Source organism: Eschscholzia californica, unplaced genomic scaffold (genome assembly GCF_041429995.1).
Source record: "Eschscholzia californica isolate CP2 unplaced genomic scaffold, dmEscCali1.0.p SCAF_5, whole genome shotgun sequence".
Lineage (NCBI taxonomy): Eukaryota > Viridiplantae > Streptophyta > Magnoliopsida > Ranunculales > Papaveraceae > Eschscholzia > Eschscholzia californica.
In genome coordinates this window covers 27,346,728-27,368,845 of record NW_028238472.1, presented here as the reverse complement: position 1 = coordinate 27,368,845, position 22,118 = coordinate 27,346,728, and the positions used below count along the sequence as shown (strand labels likewise).

Genomic DNA, 22,118 nt, shown 5'->3' with positions numbered 1-22,118 from the left:
ACTTCCTTTAGGCCTTAGTGACATATTTATGAGTCTTACCCACTTATATATGTCTCATCTCTCTAGTCATATCTTCTGATCAATTTGACACTCTTTGTGTAGCCCGTTGTAGGATCTGGATGAAGTTAGCAGCGGATCGCTTTGCGATTCGACGATCGTAGTTGGTTTCTAGCTAAACACTACGATCCCTAAATCATCCGAACTTGACTTCTTCATCAGTTTTCCTATCTGACAAACAAGCGCAATACTCGATTTCCGTGTTAATTTGTATTCCATCTGATACGTCACATCTTTCAGACTTTCTTGATCCTGAGCACAACTGTCAAAACAAATGATTAACTTTTAATCCCCTTTAGCGCGATCACACATTTTTAGTTGCTACTCATCAAGTGGCCTTGGGATACTTTTTCCTAATTTAATTAGAACGACACAATCCATTCTTGCTCTCCCACTCAACTTCAGGTCTATCATGCCTGATCTAGTGTTTGCTTTTATGACTTCCTTTTACGGCGCAACATTTAACGGAACCAAAACCAGACATTCCTTACATAAGATATGTGAAGTACTCATGTTCTTAGGAATCTCTCAAACTTTGTCAATGAGAAGTGTTTGACGTTCAACGTTCATCACTATTAATGTACTTCTCATTTGTGGGCTAAAGGAATACTCTATTCCTATAACCCATGAAACAACGCTATCTCGTTGACCTCACGTGTTAGTCTTCGTAAGTCGTTGTTGTCCATGCAATGACCTGGACAAGGGAGATGATAATGAAATATTCCAAGTTCATTTAATAGGGTTCCATTCATCAGATCACGTATGTAACAAACCTATTTGGAAAGTTTTATTATCCATAGACTATTGTAAATTTGAATATCTCCCGTAAACTCCTTTACTTACTCAATTTACTAGTCAAGGTTACTCTCAAAATATAACTTATGCCTTAGACTTATGTGTGAATTCATTCATACTTTGTCTTAGGTGACCGTTTATTTGACAACAGATGTAATCCGATGAAACTTCACTAATTACCAATTAATTCAAGGTTGCTTTCCTCAATTTTGATAATTTTTAGCAACCCGTTACTAGTGTCAAGGCTTTAGTTTCATTCTTTCGTTTGTACAGTCTGCATCAGTTCCCGACTCGAAACACTTTCCAGCCTACTAGATTCTGAGTCTTGCTTTGCTCTCTGTCAAGAGTCCTGGGTCGAATTTCTCTTACATAGTTTTTTGAGTTCGGATTTTAAAAAACTTAGCGTACCAAGTTTTTTAACTTAAATCCTATTACCCTCTCAATCTATGCTTATAGATCTTTGATGCCCTAAAGCATTTCATCCTTTTGTGTGTGGTCCTTTATTGAGTCAGTTCTTAACTGTTTATAACATCTTTATGTTGTTCTCAATTTCTAGTACGTACTCTGCATACCGGACCAAGATTCTTGAAATCTCGAGGGTCAAGATTCACTTAATTCTTTTAGAATCAAACATCTTTGATTACCTAGTTGAATCGAAAATCCGTCGACGAATTCCCGAAGCATGCATGTTTTACTAACTTCTTAAGTCGTTAACCTTTTTTACTTCCACAATCTTATTAGGGTGGACGGTTTACTATGTTAGTGGGGATAAAATTAGACTGAAAAGGATCTCATTCATAGTCTTTTGGTATGAACCTTTTCTTAGTTGTCTAGTTTTGAGAAACTCTAATGTTTCCCTCCTTCTCAATTTTCTTTTTTGGAAAACTAATTTTCCGTCGAATGGTTTTTTATTCGTTGACAAATTATCAAGTTCTAAACATTGATGAGATTGGATTCCATGATGTTTTGGCTTCAAGCCAAAACCTAGAGTTGGTTTTCATCTCTGAGCAGGTGTTATATCTTTTTTTAGTAAGAGTTTAATCTTCTGAGCTTGTAAGAGAAGCTATGTTGACCTTAAGGGCTCCTGAACAACAATTTGGAATACTCTCAACGTTTGAGATATTCATGTTTTGAGCAACTTTCAACTTTTTGAGAGTTCTTATGCGAATCTTATATTGGCTTTGTGCGGTTGGTATTTAATCTTTCTTTACCTTTTATTTCCTTTTGCAAGGAACCGCGGTTAATTGTTCTTAACGGTTTTGGTGCTCTTGGGTGAACTTATTCGACCTATATTTTTCATGACTTTCTCATGGCTTTATTCTCTGATAGGTTGTGGAAAAGCCCAAATTTCTTCTAAAGAAATTGCGTCAAACTTAGCTAATTTTGTATCCTTGTAAAACCTTTTTACACAGGCTTAACTTTTAGACGGATTTGGTATTATGAGGGAGGCTGTGTCTAGATATAGTGTTTTTGGAGGACAGGACTTGATTCATATCCTTCAATTTTGGACGCTCCAATTTGAATAGGTTGGAAGTGCAGTGACGATCAACCTCTGTTTTTGACTTAAGACGTTCTTTCTTGTGAATCGATTCATTCCTTCGTTTGAAAGGAAACGTTTTTCTTTCGTGAAGTGTTCTTGATTATATTGAATAATATGTCCCCATCCTTAACTTGAGGATGTTTCTTTTTTATGAGTCACATGTATCTTCTGATTCTAGATCGTCCGATTTGTTGATGTGTCTCTTTTACAATTATAATCAAGTTTAGAATCTTTCGGTATAAATTGTTAATTTAGCACTTTTATGACATCTCAATGTAGAAACAAATTTCTTTATTGACTCTTCATAATACTTAGTACAGAGATGATGTTCAGCTAGAAAAACAAAATTAATCTAGACTAGTGCCTAAAGAAGACTTCGAAGCCTTTTAGCATCCTTAGCAAGCCTGGCTTCTGCTCCCTCTTGGATTTTTTTCTCCTTTAGTCAAATACTCAGTTCCTTGCCGCTCATGTTCATTCATAATGATAAGAGCATTAGGTATCTTATACCGTAATGGGATAGTATTTGTTAAATTAATAATAATTGTTTATACTTGAACCAGAAATCACCGTTCCGTTCTTCTCGTCTTCTAGGAATCTAGAGCAGTTTCTCTTCTAGTGGCCCTTGCCATCGCAGTAGAAACACCTGGACTCCGAAGTTAATAACCTTGACCATGGTTTCAACAACTTGTTTGCCTTTTCCTTTGGACGTTATTTTCTTCTTATTCCGTTTTAACCTTTTGTCCTTTTGAACCATGAGAGCCTCGTACTTTGGTTCCACTATGCTCTTTTCAACTGTTATAAGCATCGCATGAAGTTTGATGTGACACTAAAATGTCACATTTGGAGAGCCTAACTTAGACTAATTAGTCCCTTTTGAGTGTTATCAATAATATTTTATGTGTTTTTCATGTTAGGTACTTATTTTGGAGTTAAGCATGTGATTCGAAATAAAAGGAGCGAATTATCACTATCATTTCATGTGCCGAAAATGAGAGAAAAATACTTCAAGCAAATCAAATGACAAGTATAGTCAATGACGAGTCCGACGGTGAAAACGGTATTCAATTCGGAGTTCGGACGGGGAAGATGTGGAAGAAAAAAGTCCGAGGGTATTCTAGTCCTTTGTAAGAATTTGAAGATGTAGAGACAAGGATGGAGGCACTCTCTTGGTTTCTAAATCAAAGCCCAAAACTAAGTCCAAGCCCAAGAAATATTAAGAGAAGAAGAATTGGGTAGAGATTTTATAGGCACCCATTTGTGGTCTAAAGACTTAGTCAAGTTTGACTAAGTCTAGGGTTTGACTCAAGTTAGAGTAAGGGGTCAAAGGCTACTATTCATCTTCTTCTGGAATCATCTTCTAGCTTGGGAAGAGGAGAGAGAAAAAAGAAGAGGCTAGGGTTTTGGGGGTTCTTCATCATCAAGTTCTAGGGTTTCAAGGCAAAAGTTTGAAGAGAGGGAGCTTGAGAGAGAGGAGGCTGCCGGTTCTAGCTTGGCCGGCCAACATGGCTCGGCCGGCCAAAGCTAGGACCGGCTGGAACAGCAAGTGCTCGGGACGGACAGAGAAGCTAGCAGCGTCCACGGGAGCTGCTCGGGTCTTCAAGGAAGCTGCTGCGGGAAGCTTCCACGGGAGCTCTGCAGCTCGGACGGGCAGCTGCTGTGCACGAGCAGATCAGCAATGGAGGACGCGACCGGAAGCTTACTCCGGGACGCATCTGCAACACGGGAGCAAGCTCGGGACGCGCGCACGGCCCGCGGATGCAACCTTTGGCCCGGACCTGATTTTCTTGGCCGGAATCTAGGGATTTGGCCGGATTTTTCCACCTTCTTTGGCCGGACTTTTCATGATCTTCCGGCAACCTTTTTTATCCGAAACCTTAGGGCTTTTGTTTCCCATGTCTTGATCTAGCTTCCTATATGGTTTGATTTGGTTTTGGTTGAAGATTGCTAGAGATAGAAAGCTAGGGTTTAGCTTTAATGGAGGTTGTGTTCTAAATGGAGAAGATGATGGTGGTCGTTATGGGGAACCCATAAAATTGCTAAGGGGAGATCGGCTGCAACTAAAAACTCATATTTTTCGACGATCTTAGCCTCGAACCACATCGAAAAAGGGGGATTCTCTCATCATTTTCTTTCCATTTCTTATTCAATCACCATATTTAGCTAACTTTAGTGTGTCGATTATATGAGATGAAATGTGATGAATTCGTGATTATGTTTAATATGATTTGATGTTTTGATTATAAATTGATGTTCATTTATTTCGATTATCGTTTTGATCGTATTTTCATGTGTCTTGTCAAGTACTTCGCATAGTTAATAGACGAAATGAAGTATTCGATATCGATCGTAGTCTAAGTCATAATTTCATGTGTCTTGTCATGCACTTCACATAGTTAGGCGACTAGACGACACTTTCGGTGACTTGGGATTAACCGATTTAGACGTTTGTTTGACTAAGTATGATCTCCGGATATACATAGTACTTAGAGACATCTACTTTTGGAGTCGAACATCGATTATACTTTGAAACATTAGATCGGACTACACATAGTCGTAGATTTGTCATTATAGATTCCCGGACTTCGACACCTCTCTCACTTATTTGTTGCCCGAATCGAGTCTTACCGTCTCCCGACTCTTGTTCCTCCGACTCTTCTCTCGAATCTCTCTCGCCCGTTTACTTTTATTGTTTAGTTAGTTTTGCTTGTTTTCTTTATTTCCTTTTAAATCAATCCTATAAACCTCCCGTTATCTTTGTTTCTCTCCTTTTTAGCCTAAGTTAGTATTTGACATCTAAACCGAGGGATAAGACCCTTCGTTATCCAAACTACCAACCTATCCTTGGATCGACTCCGGTTTTACCGGTTACTACTTGATACCTCCGCTTGGGTGTGCAACCTTTTTGGGTGCATCAAAGTTCCTCTAAGGACTTATTCCATCCATTCATTTCATAGTTTGTCTTGAATAGACTGAAACCATTGTGAAGGGATTAAAGGATCATATCAGCAACCAACTTTTGGCAGAATGGATCACCTAGCTTATCTAGTCTTGCAAAGAGTTTAATCATTTGCTCAACATGAGGCCCTACTGGTTTTCCTTTCTCAAGGCGCATGTTTAGTAGTGTTCAGGTGGTCACATAGCTCCTCAGTCTCGGCTTCTTTTGGAATAATTCCTCAACTTCGGATTCATGAAGCGAGCATCCATATTGTTGAACTTCTTTCGAAGAGCAGGATCTATGGGTGTCACCATCATGTATGCTACTAATTCTGCCGCTTTCAGATTATCCTCTTCATGCTCCTTTCCTTTAGTAGTTGAAGTAACATCCAATTTCAGAATTGGAGTATCTATGACTTTCAGCTCGCTTTCCAATTTGAGAAGTATTTCTCGATTTCTTCCGTCATGGAGGAAGTTGCTCAGTACCTCCTTGAGGAGTGAGCATAAGTTGAACTCACTTTCTTTTGTCATCTTAAAACTACATGAAAGAATTGCAAAGTTTTAAACTTATTATCGTTTTTGGAAAAAATTTAGTTTTCCCACATTATTCAATATAAAACCGTTCCCGTTATATAACGTCATTCTAAGATCCCATTTCTTCAGAGTTAAGCGGACTAGGGCCTGACCCTGAACCCCGTTGTCCTGGGTGAGTGAACTACTTCATTGATCATACTCTTATGTTTCTTGGTTAATAGGTTGCATTAATAAATGTCTAATCCATCCTTTTGCCTCGAGTATCCAAAACTCTTTTGCTGATCTTGTTGAGTAAAGATATTTACACGTGTAGACCTCTGCCATGGGTCTACCCGCATTATCCCATGTTAAAGATGGTACTCTACGGAGGCAGACCCAACATAAATAATAAGAAATCAACGAGTGTCTTAATCTGGGTAGGCATTTTACTCAAAATTATTTTAGGGAATTTTACGTTTTGTCTAGTATGCATTACAGTGAACTATTTAGCCTAACTAACATCCACGACATAAAACTTAAATAAATAAGTAAATGCGCGCGAGAAAATAAATCAAACACATATAGATCCTAGTGTGACCTCTAGTCTTGAATGATCCAATCTTCTTAGGATTTTTCCTTCTTTCGCCTGGATCACCATCCTCAAACCTCCATTGGTTTCCCCACTCGAATCAGGATCATATCCTTGAGTTTCTTGAACGGGCTCATAAACCTTAAACTCTAATTACAAGACTCTAACTATTTCCATATCGTATAAAACTTGAAATCAAAATTATTACAACTTGCACCCATCCGTGCTTTACACAAGAATAAAAGAAACAACTTTCTATGGTCATACTACCGCATTCACATCACATGCATTCATATAATATTCATGACTAACAATTATATATACATGATTATCTGGGAGATACTTTTGTCGGCATCTCTATCACATACGGACCTTAAGTCTACATTCGAAGAATTCGACTAATGGTGCGTTTTGGTTTTGTCTTAATGATTTCGAAAATCAATTTTTAAGAAAAGATCCGTTTGGGCCTTTGGAGGGCCTGGGTCAATCTCGAAAAAGATTGGTTTGACTTTTAATGATTTCCGAAATCAATTTTAAGAAAAACTCATTCGGGCCTTCAGGTGGCCCAAGTCAATTTCCGTAAAATTTGGGTGGAGCCGGGAGAAAAGTTGGACTTTCGTCAGAAAAATTCCCACTCGGGTCAAGCCCTGAAAAATCTCGGCCCATGATCCTAGACCAAACTTGAAATGGCCCGAGACAACCATTGGTCAAAGCCCAAGACCATAAGGTCAAGACCCAATGGGCAGGACTCTAACTAGGATTCTATATAATGTCTCTTAGGGACTTGAATAAGGTGTGGAATTTCTCAAGAAGCTTTCAACCTCTACAATATCAAGTAGAGAGATAATTCCCAAGCTATCTAACTAGTCATAAAGAAGAAGGTATTTTTCATATCAAACCACCATTGGATTTCTAGCTAGCTACAAGGTGGGAGATCAAATTGATCATCCAGGTGTCTTGAGTAGAGGAGCGACACTTGGAGCTCTTGGTCTTCACATTCGATTGGAAAGGTTCGAGGCAAAATTTAGCGATTAAGGTAATCCTGAACTCTTAGTTAATTATTAGTTTATGCATGATGATCTTGGGACCTACTAGTGTTAGAGGGTAGTGGTTCAGGACATTGGGGGACATTTTCATGTCCCCCCATGTCCGTGTTATTGGTTGGAGACATTTTAAATGTCCCCAACATGTCCCCAAATGTCTGTGTTATTGGTTGGGGACATTTAAAATGTCCCCAAATGTCTGTGTTATTGGTTGGGGACATTTCAAATGTCTGCGTTATTCGTTTGGGACATTTCAAATGTCCCAAAATGTCTCTGTTATTCGTTTGGGACATGAAAGTATGGACATTTCAAGACAAATTTGGTTATATGGACATTTGGGGACATTTTAGTGTAAATTTAGGGAGTTTTTAGAGAGAATGTTTCTGAAAATATGGAAGACATTTTAGAAAACTTGGGGAAATTTCAATAAGGAAGGTAATAAAAGAATTATTATTATTATCAATTTATATTAATAATATATATAACAATATAATACTCTATTATAGTAATACTAATAATATTATTATCAGATTAGACTATTAATAAATAATATTCTTATTATTATATTATACTATTATAGTATTATAATATTTTTTTCATTATTATATTACTGTGTTATTGTGTTATTATTATATTATTAACATTTGGGATAAGTACCGACTTTAGTGTTTGGTCACATGTTTGTCCGTTATAGGATCTGGGTCACGGACTAACCATTGACCCGTAGTCTAATGACGATAGTTAACTACGTCATTAGTCAACGTGGTCAATGGTTAGTCCGTGACCCAGACCCTAAAGCCGGGACTTATCCTTGACTCAAACACTAAACCCGAGCTGCTATGAGCCGTTCGAAAGAGGGAAATAAATTTGAATGCATTAAAATAACAAAGAGGAAAATAAATTTGAACATCAATTCTTCCAGGTTTAAAATCGATGGATCAGTTTGGTCTTTGATGTTCATAGTAATCACCATGATTCTTTCTTCAGCCAAGTACAGAAAATTCCATCCATGAAATTCAAAATCCCCGATAAACTTATAGATGTTGATTTCTCATTCAAATATCGATCTAAATCTTCAATAAAAATAACTTCTCGATTTGTTGTTTGAAGAAGAAGTATTTTTAGGTCAGAATCATCAGAAACATTTGATAGATCTATATCGTAGATATCGTAGTTGAGGAATTTAGCCATGGCGGAAACTAATGATGATTTTTCAGCTCCAGGAAGACAATGAAGAAGATAACTCCGTTTCCAAATACGACCTAATCGATGATAAGATTGTTTTGATTAATAAAAGATTCTAGATCTGATTTTACCTTTTTTTAGATCTGAATCCATGGCGATTGTATCGAAAGTTGTTGGATGAGTAAATGAACAGGTCTCCACCTTTTATTATGAAAAGGGGGGAAAAGCTAGGGTTTTCTGAAGTTGGGTTTTTCTAGGGTTCTTGAGAGTTGGGGTTTAAGAGAGCTTGAAAAGAGGGAAAGAGAGAGATATGACCGACAAAAGCTTGGCTAGCCGACCAACACTAGGTCGGCCAATGCTTAGGCCGGCCAATGCTTAGGCCGGCCATGGGAAGGAGTTGAGCTCGGTTCATGGAAGTTGGCAGCAGCTTGGACGTTCATGGAAGCACCCTCGAGTTTGGGATTTCATGGGACTGACTCGGTTTTCATGGCAGCAACAAAGGGGACTTGGAACGGCTCACAACAGCTCGGGTTTAGTGTTTGGGTCAAGGATAAGTAACGGCTTTAGGGTCTGGCTCACGGACTAACCATTGACCATGTTGACTAATGACGGTAGTTAACTATCGTCATTAGTCAACTGGTGAATGATTAGTCCGTGACCCAGATCCTATAATGGACAAAGATGTGACCGAAACACTAAAGTCGGTACTTATCATTGACCCAAATACTAAATATCCCTATATTATATTATTATTATATTATCTTATTATTATATTACTATGTTATTGTATTACTATGTTACCAATGTCCACAGATATTCACGATGTCTATCAAAGTCGAAAAATATATATTTGAAATATTAACAAAAATATTTTATTTCATATGACAAGACAATAATAATATTAAAATAATAAATATCAACCAAATGTCCATCAATGTCCACAAATGTTCGCAGATGTCTACGAAAGTCGAAAAATATATATTTGAAATATTAACAAAAATATATTATTCCATATGATTAGACACTAATGATAATATTAAAATAATAATTGCCCGCCAATTATCTATCAATGTCCCCAGATATCCACGAATGTCTACAAACATGAAGAATATATATTTGAAATATTAATACAAATATATTATTTTATATGATTAGACAATAATGATAATATTAAAATAATAAATGTCTACTAATTTTCCTCCAATAATGAGATGATGCTAATAATAATAATAATATCTCATTTTGTCTATGGATTCAATATCTTGAGATGTCCCCAGGACATTTTGTGTATGGACCAAATGTCTTGAAATGTCTATAAAGACAATTTGTCTCTGGATAAATGTCTTAAAATGTCTACAAAACATTTTTTCTCTGAGTGTCCCCTAATGTCCTAAACCACTACCACCCCCTTTAGACATGAGATGTCCGAGATTCTGCTTAGAACACTAGAAGACACCACAACCCAACAGCTAGTGGCGTCACAACCTCTTGCACATAGCTAATTTTTGCTAAGTTTCGGACTAATCAATGATTGATTTTCAAAGTTGATGATTAAAAAGAGTTTCAAAAGATTCGATTTTGACTGATTTCGGTATTGAAAAGTGTTTTCAAAAGAATTGTTCTTCATTGATTTTTTTAGAAATCGTTTGAAACAAGTTTTGGGTTTTTAGAAGTTTCTAAATTGATGGGGACACCAACTTTAGAAGCAAAAGAAAAAAATTAGAAGTTGCAAGGAGAAGGACCTTTCAAAAGTTGCTAAAACTGGCTAGGACGCGTTCGGGCAGTCGCGTGCAAGTCTCGGCCTTCCTGGCCGAGACTGTTCCAGACTTAGAGTTTGGAACGTACAAACGATGTTCCTGGTTGCGTCTGGGATGCGACCAAGTCCACCGAGACGGCAAGTACGCGTCTAGAAGCAACTGAAAGACGCGTCTAAGGTGCGTCTGGGTGCTTTTGGTAATCCGAGTGTGTCTCAGACTTGGTCCGAGACACCTAGACACTTCCACCAGACGCATAAGGATGCGTCAAGGATGTTGTAGGCATCTCGGTCTAGGACCGAGATGGCCTAGCAGCTTCGGCCAAAAGCCAGACGCATCTAGGGTGCGTCTGGGACGGCCTAGGGAGTCTTGGACTTGGTCCAAGACAACCCAAAGGCTCGGCCTTAGGCCAGACGCATCTAGGACGCGTGTGGGCCATAGGCTAACGTCTTGGACTAGGGTCTGGATGCGTCCTATCCTAGGTCGAGATCGAGATGCGACTAGACGCGTCTGGTCTCGGCCATAACGTGCTAGGCACAGCCCAAACCTCTCGACCTTGAGCCGAACCGAGCATGGGTCGGACCTATGTACCACCTAAGCCTTCTTGGGCCGGAACACCTTGTTGGGCCTTAATCTATGGCTGTCCCGGGCTATTCCAAATTTGACTTAGGTCTAAAGGCAGAAGTTTTACGGGTCTTGACCCGAGTGGGAGTTTTTCTGACGAAAGTCTAATTTTTTTCCTGGTCCCACCCAAATATTACCGAAATCGTTTTGGGCCACCTGAAGACCCGACACGGGTTTTTCGTTGGTTTTGGAAATCATTAAGAATCAAACCATTTTTTCCGAAATTGATCCGGGCCCTCTAAAGGCCTAGACGGAGTTTTTCTTAAAATTGATTTTAGAAATCATAAAAGACAAAACCGGAACGCACCATTAGTCGAATTCTTCGAATATAGACTTAAGGTCCGTATCATGACATAGAGATGTCGACAAAAGTATCTCCCGGATTATCATCCATACATAATTTTTAGCCTTGAATATTATATGAATGCATGTGATGTGAATGCGGGAATTAGTATGGCCATAGAAAGTTACTTCTTTTATTCTTGTTTTAAGCACGGATATGTGCAATTTGTAATAATTTTAATTTCAAGTTTATACGATCTGCGTAGCGTTAGAGACTTGTAATTAGACTTTAGGGTCTATAAGTCCATTGAAGAAACTCAAGAATGGGATACTGATTCGAGTGGGAGAAATCAATGGAGGTTCCAATATGGCGATCTAGGCGAACCAAAAGGCGAAACAAGAAGAAACCAAATGAGATCAAATTTTCTAGGTTAGGGGCCAAACTATGATCCATGTCTACTTGATTTATTTTCTCGCGTGCATTTACTTATTTATTGACGCTTTATGTCGTGGATGTCAGTTAGGCTAAATAGTTCACTATGATACTGATGAGTCATGAAAATGCCTCATTTCAATCTCTTAATTGGAGCTAGTTAGTCCATATCGAGCCGTTACTCTGATGAATTGCTCGGATGAGAAGAGGGGTCCATGACGAGTCCGTGGGCGAAAACGGAAGTCGAATCGGAGTCCGGTTGTGCAAAATATTCAAGGTCAAAGTCCGAGTCAAATCAGTTGACTAAAAGTCAACATATACTATCAGAGACACATGGCACGCTACAGGGAGGTGAATCTGACGGCTTGTATTATTTCTGGGCTATCCTCGGTTACTGAAGGGTGTACTCCTGGTTATCCAGTGGGGGAGGGGTGTAATCTCATGCACCCGAGCTCATCACTGCACCTAAACAGGTCAGATTGCAACTTTGTTTTCTCTATAACAGAACCGAGAGTATCATGGAGATCGGATTTCGACTTGAAAAAAGGATTAGCTGGCCGAAGATATTTGCTTAGATATGAAAGTTATCTTATAACCGAATGAAGATACTAGAGTGGGAAGATAGTTCGAAATCAAAACAGAAACAGGGGACGAATTTGGGCGAGATTTGCTGGCGATTAATTCTATAAAACAGAAGAGCTCGGCTGAAGAGAGGAGGAGGTTTTGGATAGAACAGTAGAGAGAGAGAGAAGGGTGATCATTATCACGGGTTTTAAAGAAGAAAACAGAGAAGGTTTTTAGTGAGAGGAAAAAAGAACAGTAGAGAGAGAGAGAGAACCGAGAGCTATCTTAACTTTTGATTTTCGTTTTTTTTTTCTTTGTTAAACTCTGTTTCGTAGTGAGAAAGAGAGAGAGATTACAGAGGAAGAGAGAAAGTTAGAGAGAGAGACAGAGAGATATTGTAGAGAGAGAGAGAGAGAGACTCGGTTTTTGAAAATCAATATCATTCGGTTTTATTTTTTTCCTTCTTTTTGGTTCCTGTTTCAAATGAGATAGAAAGATATAACATAGAGAGAGAGATTAAAGTAAGAATAGAGAGAGAAAACAGAAAGTTTAGAGAGAGAAAAAGAGTTAAGGAAGGTGAGAAAATAATTTTCTCAGAGAGGAAAATATTTCCGGGAAGACGAGAAAATCGTTTTCCCTAGGGGTGTGTTTGGCAGAATTCTCAGAAAATCAGAAGGAAATCACTTCCTTAGGCTCTGTTTGGTGGGAGAATCGCAGAAAAGTTAAGTTTCTTTCTTCTTTTTCTTATACTAATTCATATATTTATCGTTTCTAGCATGAGTACGTAGCTAAATCTATTCTATCTAAGGTTTTAGATGAAGTCATAATAATTATTCTCTCGATAAATTTATTAAAGTTTTTACTATTTTAACGATATTTTATTTTTGAGTTTTATATTTTATTTTTATTTTACCACCATCAAACCATTTTTAAATCTCAATAGTTTTAAGGTTAGAATTTAGTTTAACTTAGTCTCTGAGGAACGAACCGGTCTTAACGGAACTATTACTTGACGCCCGTATACTTGCGGGTGGAGACCTTTTAGGGTAACCTTTTTGGCCCATCAAGTTTTTGGCGCCGCTGCTGGGGACTTAGTTTAAATTTAATCTAATTTTATTTCTATTTTTTGGTAAGTTTATATTTTTGGACACTTTTACTTGCTTTTCCGTTTTTGGTGTAGAAAAAAACATTAAGGAGCAAAGGAGATGGCGCAACAAGGAGAGGAGCTCAAGAAGAAGAATTTACATTTTTTGTCATTTTTATTTTTATTTTTTTATTTTTTTGGTGATAGAGAGACTTTCTTTTTATTTTTGGTTTTAAAGTTTTGACCCTAAATTGGAGGGCTTAATTAAATTGTAACCGAAAACCAAAACGAAGCCTCGGGTCGGAACACTCGCGGGTCATCTACAAAGGTCATCGCCCGTCTTGAACGGGAGGTAAATTTCTTGAACACCCACGAATCTCCTGTCAGTGGGTATTGGTGTGAATTCGTGTGCTTAATTGTTGTGACCGAACTGTTTAGTGTAATCATTCTAGTAAGGGCACTAACCCAGTCACAAGATAGGAGACGGATTTCATCACCGTTCTCTTGCCCACATAGGTAACAACATTCACGATCCTAAACCTCACTTAAAAAGCTAAAATCTGATTTAGACATTAGCCCCTAAGATCTCGAGCTCATAGAATCTTTGAAACGATTCAGGGACTTAATATTTATTTGGGCATTCCTAAAGGGAAAGTTCATTCAACTCTTTATAAGGTCGCCTCGAGAAGAGGAAACGTTACCAGGTTGGACGGCTATCACAACGTTTATCGTTGGTCGTCTCCAGGAGTTGTTTGATCGTAGTACTTGGACGGGGTAACCCTCATAAACATTATAGTTCAAGCTTCGTTACGAAGTAGGAGCTGTCTAGATTTGTAGGGTGAATCTGACAAACCTGTCTATTGTCTAGATTTTGTTTAGGTTGCTTGGTGGAGTCAGCCTGATTGTATTTGCTTTCCTATAGGTTCCTCGTAGTGATTCTTTGGTTCGAATATCCTTGGTCGTTGAGCTCTAGTTTATGCCCAATAGATATCGTGATAAGAGAGGTCGTTTCATCAGTAGAGAAGCAGATTTAAGTAATCTTTTAGCGAATCTCTCTTTGAGTGACACTATGGGTGAAAATCTAAACCAAGCCAGGGATGGAAATCAACCTATGACACTCAGGGATTACATGAATCCCACTAGAACCTGTCAACCGTCATGCATACAGTTACCCCAATGCATGACTCAATTCGAGTTGAAACCGAGCACTATTCAAATGCTCCCTGTTTTCCGTGGGGTTGAGAACGAGAATCCCTACTACCATGTTAGGGATTTCGAAGAAATATGTGGGACTATGAATTTCCCCAATATGCCTGACGAAATATTGAGACTTAGGTTGTTCTCTTTCTCACTGAAGGAGAAAGCAAAATCTTGGTTGTATGCCTTACAACCTCATTCCATTACTACATGGGAAGAATTGAGCTGTGCATTCCTTCTGAAATTCTTCCCGAAACACAAAACTACCTCTTTAAGGCAAAGTCTTAATAGTTTTGTGCAGCAAGAAGGAGAATCTCTCTATAAATATCTTGAGAGATTTAAAGAAATCTTACTACAGTGTCCACACCATGGTTTTGAAAAAAACAGATTAGTCCAGATTCTCTATGACGGACTAGATTACCCAACTACATCCATGGTAGAATCATTCTGTAGTGGCGGGTTCATCAGTAAAACCGCCGATGAGTGTATGGCATTTCTAGAAGAGTTGGCTGAGAAATCCCAGCAATGGGAAACTTCTAGAGGACCTCCTACTAGGGCTAATCCTACTCCGAATAAAGGTGGCATCTATAGAGTTGATGAGTCAGATCTTAAACTCGCCGCCATGACGAGAAGGATAGAAGCCCTAGAACTTGGTCAGCCTAAAGCATTCAGGGAGGATCCCACTCAAGTCATGAGTGTTGGAAATGAATCCATCTCTTATCCGTGCTCGGTCTGTGGAGACCCATCTCATACTGGAAATAAGTGTATCCTATTCTTTGTTCCTGACGAGAAAGAGCATGTTAATGCTCTTTATCTAAACTCTAGGCAAGATAACCGTCAGAAATATGATCCTTATTCGAACACTTATAATCCGGGTTGGAGAAATCACCCCAATTTTTCTTGGTCAAAGGGTCAGGGTCAAGGTCAGATTAGTAGTTCAATGAACCCTCCTGGGTTTAATGCTCCTAGGAATCCTTATGCTCAAAACCAGGGTCAATCTAGTACCCAATATCCTTCTCAGAACAAGGAGTCTTTAGAGGAAACCATGAAGCAGCTAGCTAAGGCCCAAATGGAGTTTGCACAACAGACCAACCAGACTATATCTAGTCTAAGAACCGAGGTAGGTCAACTTACAGAAGCCCTTAGGCAGAGAGAACAGGGTATATTTCCTAGTCAACCAGAGCCAAATCCGAAGGGTAAAATGTCTATGGACCAGGCAAACGCAGTAACCACCCTTAGAAGTGGTAGGGCAATTGACAATAAGGTAGGAGTTCCCGAAGATAGTGAACCAAACTCTGAACCACCGACCTTACCAACTAGTACCCCTAGTAAAGAGCCTGTGAAGGCTCCTGAGTCTGAAAACCTACCCATTGTGCCTGAGCCATATGTTCCTAGAGCCCCTTATCCTCAGCGTCTGGTAGAACCTAAGAAGAAGTCTCAGTTTGAGGAGATAATGGAAATGTTCAAAGAGGTTAGTATTAACATTCCATTATTAGATGCTATTAAACAGATCCCATCTTACACTAAGTTCCTTAAAGACACATGTACTAGAAAACGTAAGATGAACATGCATAAGAAAGTCTTCTTGACTAATCAAGTGAGTTCTATTATCCAACAAACCCTTCCATTTAAGTACAAAGACCCAGGAAGTCCTACATTACCATGCACCATAGGGGAACATGAGATCGAACGAGCATTATTAGATCTAGGTGCTAGTGTGAACCTTTTTCCTTACTCGGTGTACTTACAGTTAGGTTTAGGAGAAATAAAACCCACTCCTGTAGGTCTCCAGTTGGCGGATCGGTCTATTCGACGACCACGTGGAATAGTGGAAGATGTTTTAATAAAAGTTGGTGAATTCATCTTTCCTGTAGATTTCATCATCTTGGATACCGACCCAGTTCGTGATACCCAAAGTCAAATTCCCGTCATTTTAGGACGACCATTCTTAGCTACATCTGATGCTGTCATATATTGTAGGAGTGGACTCTTAAAATTGTCTTTTGGAAACATGACTATAGAGATGAACATCTATAAAGCTGGACTTTTTCCAGATGATGTTGAGGATTTTACCGAGTTGAATCTGATAGATATGTTCGTTCAGGATTCTTTACCTGAAACTTTATCCGAGGATCTCTTAGAAACACTGTTGGCTCATTTTGGCTTAGACTTTGATGAGGAGGGAAGTATCAATGAGGTAAATGCTTTGCTGGATTCTACCCCATTACTAGATATTGATAAGTGGAAAGCGAAAGTTGAACCCCTCATTTTGTCAAAGCCAATTGACTCACCAACTTTAGAGACAAATCAACTATCATCGACCAATGAGTCCAGTGGTCCATCTATCCCAGACTTGTCTACATCCACAGACAAACCACGTTCCTTAGAATTGAAACCCTTGCCTGACAACTTAAAGTATTCGTTTCTAGGCCCATCTGAAACTCTACCTGTCATTATTGCTTCTGAGTTAGAAAAAGAACAGGAGGGTAGACTGTTAGATGTCCTTAGAAACCACAAAGAGGCCTCAGGGTGGTCAATATCAGATTTAAAGGGTATAAGTCCTTCTGTTTGCATGCACCATATCTACCTAGAGGAGGATGCTAAACCGTCAAGGGAAATGCAACGTAGACTTAACCCTCACATGAAGGAGGTAGTTAGAGCTGAAGTCCTGAAATTATTAGGTGCGGGTATCATATACCCTATTTCAGATAGTACTTGGGTCAGTCCTGTTCAAACTGTACCCAAGAAATCAGGCATTACTGTAGTCAAGAACGAGTCAAATGAGTTAATACCCACCAGGATGACCACTGGGTGGCGTGTTTGTGTTGACTACAGGAAATTGAACACGGTCACGAGGAAAGACCATTTTCCTCTTCCTTTCATTGATCAAATGTTAGAGAGACTAGCTGGGCATAGCTACTACTGTTTCTTAGATGGCTATTCTGGCTATAATCAGATTCCTATAGCCCCTGAAGATCAAGAGAAAACCACTTTCACCTGTCCATTTGGAACTTATGCTTATCGTCGGATGCCTTTTGGGTTGTGTAATGCACCCGCTACTTTCCAAAGATGTATGATGAGCATATTTTCAGATATGGTAGAGAGGTTTCTTGGGGTCTTTATGGATGATTTTTCAGTCTTTGGCTCATCATTCGATCAGTGTCTGCATCACCTCACACTCATGTTGGTTCGATGCAAAGAGAAGAACTTAGTTCTTAATTAAGAAAAATGTCACTTTATGGTTCGCTCAGGAATAGTCTTAGGGCATGTCATTTCTGAAAAGGGCATTGAAGTAGATAAAGCAAAAGTTGAGTTGATAAAAAGCCTCCCAGTCCCTAAAACGGTCAAAGATATTCGATCGTTCTTAGGACATGCTGGATTTTATCGGCGGTTTATCAAAGATTTCAGCAAGATATCTAGACCTCTTTGTAATCTTTTGGCAAAAGAGAACAAATTTGTCTTTGACGGTGCTTGCTTAGAAGCCTTTGAAAAACTTAAACTTATGCTTACTTCTGCCCCTATTGTTCAACCTCCCAACTGGAGTACTCTATTTGAGATCATGTGTGATGCATCTGATTATGCCATTGGAGTCGTGTTAAGTCAACGTGAGAATAAACTTCCTCACGTTATATACTATGCCAGTAAGACGTCGAATGATGCACAACTAAACTACTCTACCACTGAAAAAGAGTTGTTAGCTGTAGTGTATGCCTTAGAGAAGTTCAGATCATATCTCGTTGGGTCTAAGGTCATTATATTCTCTGATCATGCTGCATTAAAATATCTCCTTTCTAAAAAGGATGCAAAACCTAGGCTGATTAGATGGATACTACTGCTACAGGAATTTGACATAGAGATTCGGGACAAAAAGGGTTTCGAAAATTTAGTAGCAGACCACTTGTCTAGACTTGTAGTCGAGTCTGTCAAACACCCATGAGAGAGAGCTTTCCTGATGAGCAACTCTTTAGTGTCTCCCGATTACCTTGGTTTGCTGATATAGTGAACTATCTTGCTACTAGTCAAATACCCAAACACTGGACCAAGCAAGATCGTGATAAATTTTTAGCTGAGGTGAAACGGTTCTTCTGGGACGACCCATACTTATTTAAGTAATGTCCCGACCAGATCATTAGGAGATGTGTTCCTGATGAGGAACAATTGAAAATCATTTCCTTTTGTCATGATCATGCATGTGGAGGGAATTTTAGTAGTAAAAAGACGGCTGCTAAAATTCTACAATGTGGTTTTTACTGGCCGTCTATATTTAAGGATACCCATGCATATTGTTTGGCATGTGAACGATGCCAAAAGTTGGGAAGCATTTCACGAAGGAACATGATGCCCCTTAATCCTATTTTGGTAGTTGAGGTCTTCGATGTATGGGGCATCGATTTCATGGGTCCCTTCCCAAATTCATTTGGAAATCTGTACATCCTAGTGGCAATTGACTATGTGTCTAAGTGGATAGAGGCGGTAGCTTGCAAAACGAATGATCACAAAGTTGTGATCACTTTCTTGAAGGAAAACATACTTTCACGTTTTGGTACACCGCGGGCAATTATTAGTGATGGGGGCACACACTTTTGTAATAGGCATTTTGAGCTTTTGATGAATAAATATGGTATTACCCATAAAGTGTCTACCCCATATCATCCACAGACTAGTGGTCAAGTCGAGGTGTCGAATAGGGAGATTAAACGCATTCTGGAGAAAACGGTTAACACCAATAGGAAGGATTGGTCTTTACGATTAACCAATGCACTATGGGCTTACCGTATAGCGTTTAAGACCCCTATTGGAATGTCTCCATATAGACTAGTGTATGGCAGAGCATGCCACTTACCCGTTGAGTTAGAGCATAGAGCATATTGGGCTATCAAGCAATTGAATTTTTCGCTTGACAAGGCGGGTAGAGATAGAAAGTTGCAACTCGGTGAGTTGGAGGAGTTGAGAAATGATGCATATGAGAGTGCTAGGTTATATAAACATAAGATGAAAATGTTGCATGATAAAATTATTTTAAGAAAAACATTTTCACCGGGTCAGAAAGTTTGTGTATCCTTATGGTGCAGTCGACATTGAAGACAGAAATGGTAGTGTGTCCAAAGTGAATGGACAACGGCTAAAACCATTTTTAGAGATGTTGATCGATACAGAGGAAGTTTCTATCGAAGATCCTGTCTATCAAAACTGATCTGCTATGATCAGTTTCGTCTGGCTGAAGACGTTAAACTTAGCGCTTTCTGGGAGGCAACCCATCATAGGACTTCTGAATCTGGTAACATCTTTCCCTAATCCTGTTATTTTGCATAGTCTTCAGAACATTGAGGACAATGTTCGGTTTAAGTTTGGGGATGGGGGATTGAATTTTTAGTCCTTATTTCAAAAAATTCAAAAGGGTTCAAAATTTTTAATTTTTGGATTGGAAACGTAAGTCTAGTTGTTTTTGCTTGTTAATAGTTATAGAGTCTAGTTGGTTGTACTATGCTTTTGCTAAAGGTTTTTTCATGAATTTCGAGTCTTGAAGTTGTCTGTGCACTAGCCATGTGAGTGTTAGATAGGTGAAGAGTAGACTTTTCTAAGAAAACTTAATCGATCATTAGTGGAGACTTAACCCATGTGAGATTCTGAGCCTTTCTTGTTGTTTTGAGTGATCTCTTCTGAGCTAATTCTGAGTAGAATGAAGAGCTACTCAACCTCGCAGTATTCCTTAGAACTCAGTTGATCTCTTGAGTTCAAATTTTACAACCACTAGGGATGCCATCAGGAATGCAAACCTTCTCTTGTAGTCTGAGAAACTTGAAAACAGTGTCAACTATAGGAAGATAGGAACTTCATTATTTAGAACCCTGAGAATAAGGCATGAAGCAAAGTGAATAGAATTTTACCCAAGGAAAGAATAATGTGAAGAAAGTATGTTATGTATCTTGAGTTTTATTACCAGAGTCAGAGTTCATTAAAAAAAAAAAAAAAAAAAAGAAAAAAGAAAAGAAAAAGAAAAAAAGAGTTTGTTTGAGTGTTTATCCCTTGAAGTAGTTCTTGAAGATTTGAAGACGTCGAGTTCTCATGAGTTCTAGTCACATCCTCATTAGTGTCTATCGACCTCTAGGAAGCATTGTTAGATAGTAGATCAGGTGAGAAGAGTTGGTTAGCTTCCCCATTCCATATTAGTGGTTGTTTCCTTCTTTGAGATCAGTCGTCCACAAAAATTTTAGTCCGTCTTTTTGCATGTGTTGAGTTTTCCTTCATATTCATACCAACACATAGAGTGAACCATTCTTGAGTGACTTTGATTTTTGAGTGTATGACCGTGAGGCAGTAGTCGAGGCGAAATGTATCGAGACGGTAATCGAGGTCTTGTCTTTTCAGAACCGAAATGATACTTATATTGGCTGGTCACGTGCACTTCGAGTCTTGATTATTAGTGAAAAGATTTTTAGCGTTTGTATGGTTCGATTGATTTAGATTTCATTTCTATTAACTTTCGAAAATCTACCGGATGAACATTTTTTAGTCCACATCATATTTAGACCCTTTTGCATTTTTGATCTTTGAATTTTGTGGGTATATTCACTGCAAACCCTCACGAGACAAAACTCGTCCTCTTGGGTAACCTAGAGGTTTAACGGCTTGTTGTACGTGCTAAGTGCAATCGTGGGTCCCTACGAAAGTGGTGAAATGGGTTTAGTTTTATTTTTCTGTTTTGCTCGAGGACTAGCAAAATCTAAGTTTGGGGATGTTTGATGAGTCATGAAAATGCCTCATTTCAATCTCTTAATTGGAGCTAGTTAGTCCATATCGAGCCGTTACACTGATAAATTGTTTGATTTTCTTTCTCAAGTGTCCTTTACGGAGTTTAGTGTGAAAAATAGGCGAAATCGGGAGAAATTGATGTTAGGGGCATTTTGGTCATTTGGTGACAAGGGTAGCATGGTAAGTTTGGATAATGTTGATGCTCGGATGAGAAGAGGGGTCCATGACGAGTCCGTGGGCGAAAACGGAAGTCGAATCGGAGTCCGGTTGTGCAAAATATTCAAGGTCAAAGTCCGAGTCAAATCAGTTGACTAAAAGTCAACATATACTATCAGAGACACATGGCACGCTACAGGGAGGTGAATCTGACGGCTTGTATTATTTCTGGGCTATCCTCGGTTACTGAAGGGTGTACTCCTGGTTATCCAGTGGGGGAGGGGTGTAATCCCATGCACCCGAGCTCATCACTGCACCTAAACAGGTCAGATTGCAACTTTGTTTTCTCTATAACAGAACCGAGAGTATCATGGAGATCGGACTTCGACTTGAAAAAGGGATTAGCTGGCCGAAGATATTTGCTTAGATATGAAAGTTATCTTATAACCGAATGAAGATACTAGAGAGGGAAGATAGTTCGAAATCAAAACAGTAACAGGGGACGAATTTGGGCGAGATTTGCTGGCGATTAATTCTATAAAACAGAAGAGCTCGGCTGAAGAGAGGAGGAGGTTTTGGATAGAACAGTACAGAGAGAGAGAGAAGGGTGATCTT

General features: G+C 39.0%; 1 protein-coding gene across 1 annotated transcript; it reads left to right on the top strand.

Annotated features, from left to right (window-relative positions):
• Positions 1-13,575: 13,575 nt before the first annotated feature.
• Positions 13,576-19,788, top strand: LOC147538061 (uncharacterized). Its single transcript, XM_086642942.1, has 2 exons — positions 13,576-16,138; positions 19,667-19,788. The coding sequence occupies exons 1-2, from the start codon at positions 14,374-14,376 to the stop codon at positions 19,786-19,788; spliced, it is 1,887 nt and encodes a 628-aa protein (XP_086499068.1). The 5' UTR covers positions 13,576-14,373.
• Positions 19,789-22,118: the final 2,330 nt, after the last annotated feature.

Coding starts and splice junctions, on each gene's coding strand:
- LOC147538061 (XM_086642942.1), top strand. CDS start 14,374: ATGCCCAATAGATATCGTGATAAGAGAGGTCGTTTCATCAGTAGAGAA. Junction 16,139..19,666: donor TAAGTTCCTTAAAGACACAT/GTACTAGAAAAC, acceptor CTTATGGTGCAG/TCGACATTGAAGACAGAAAT.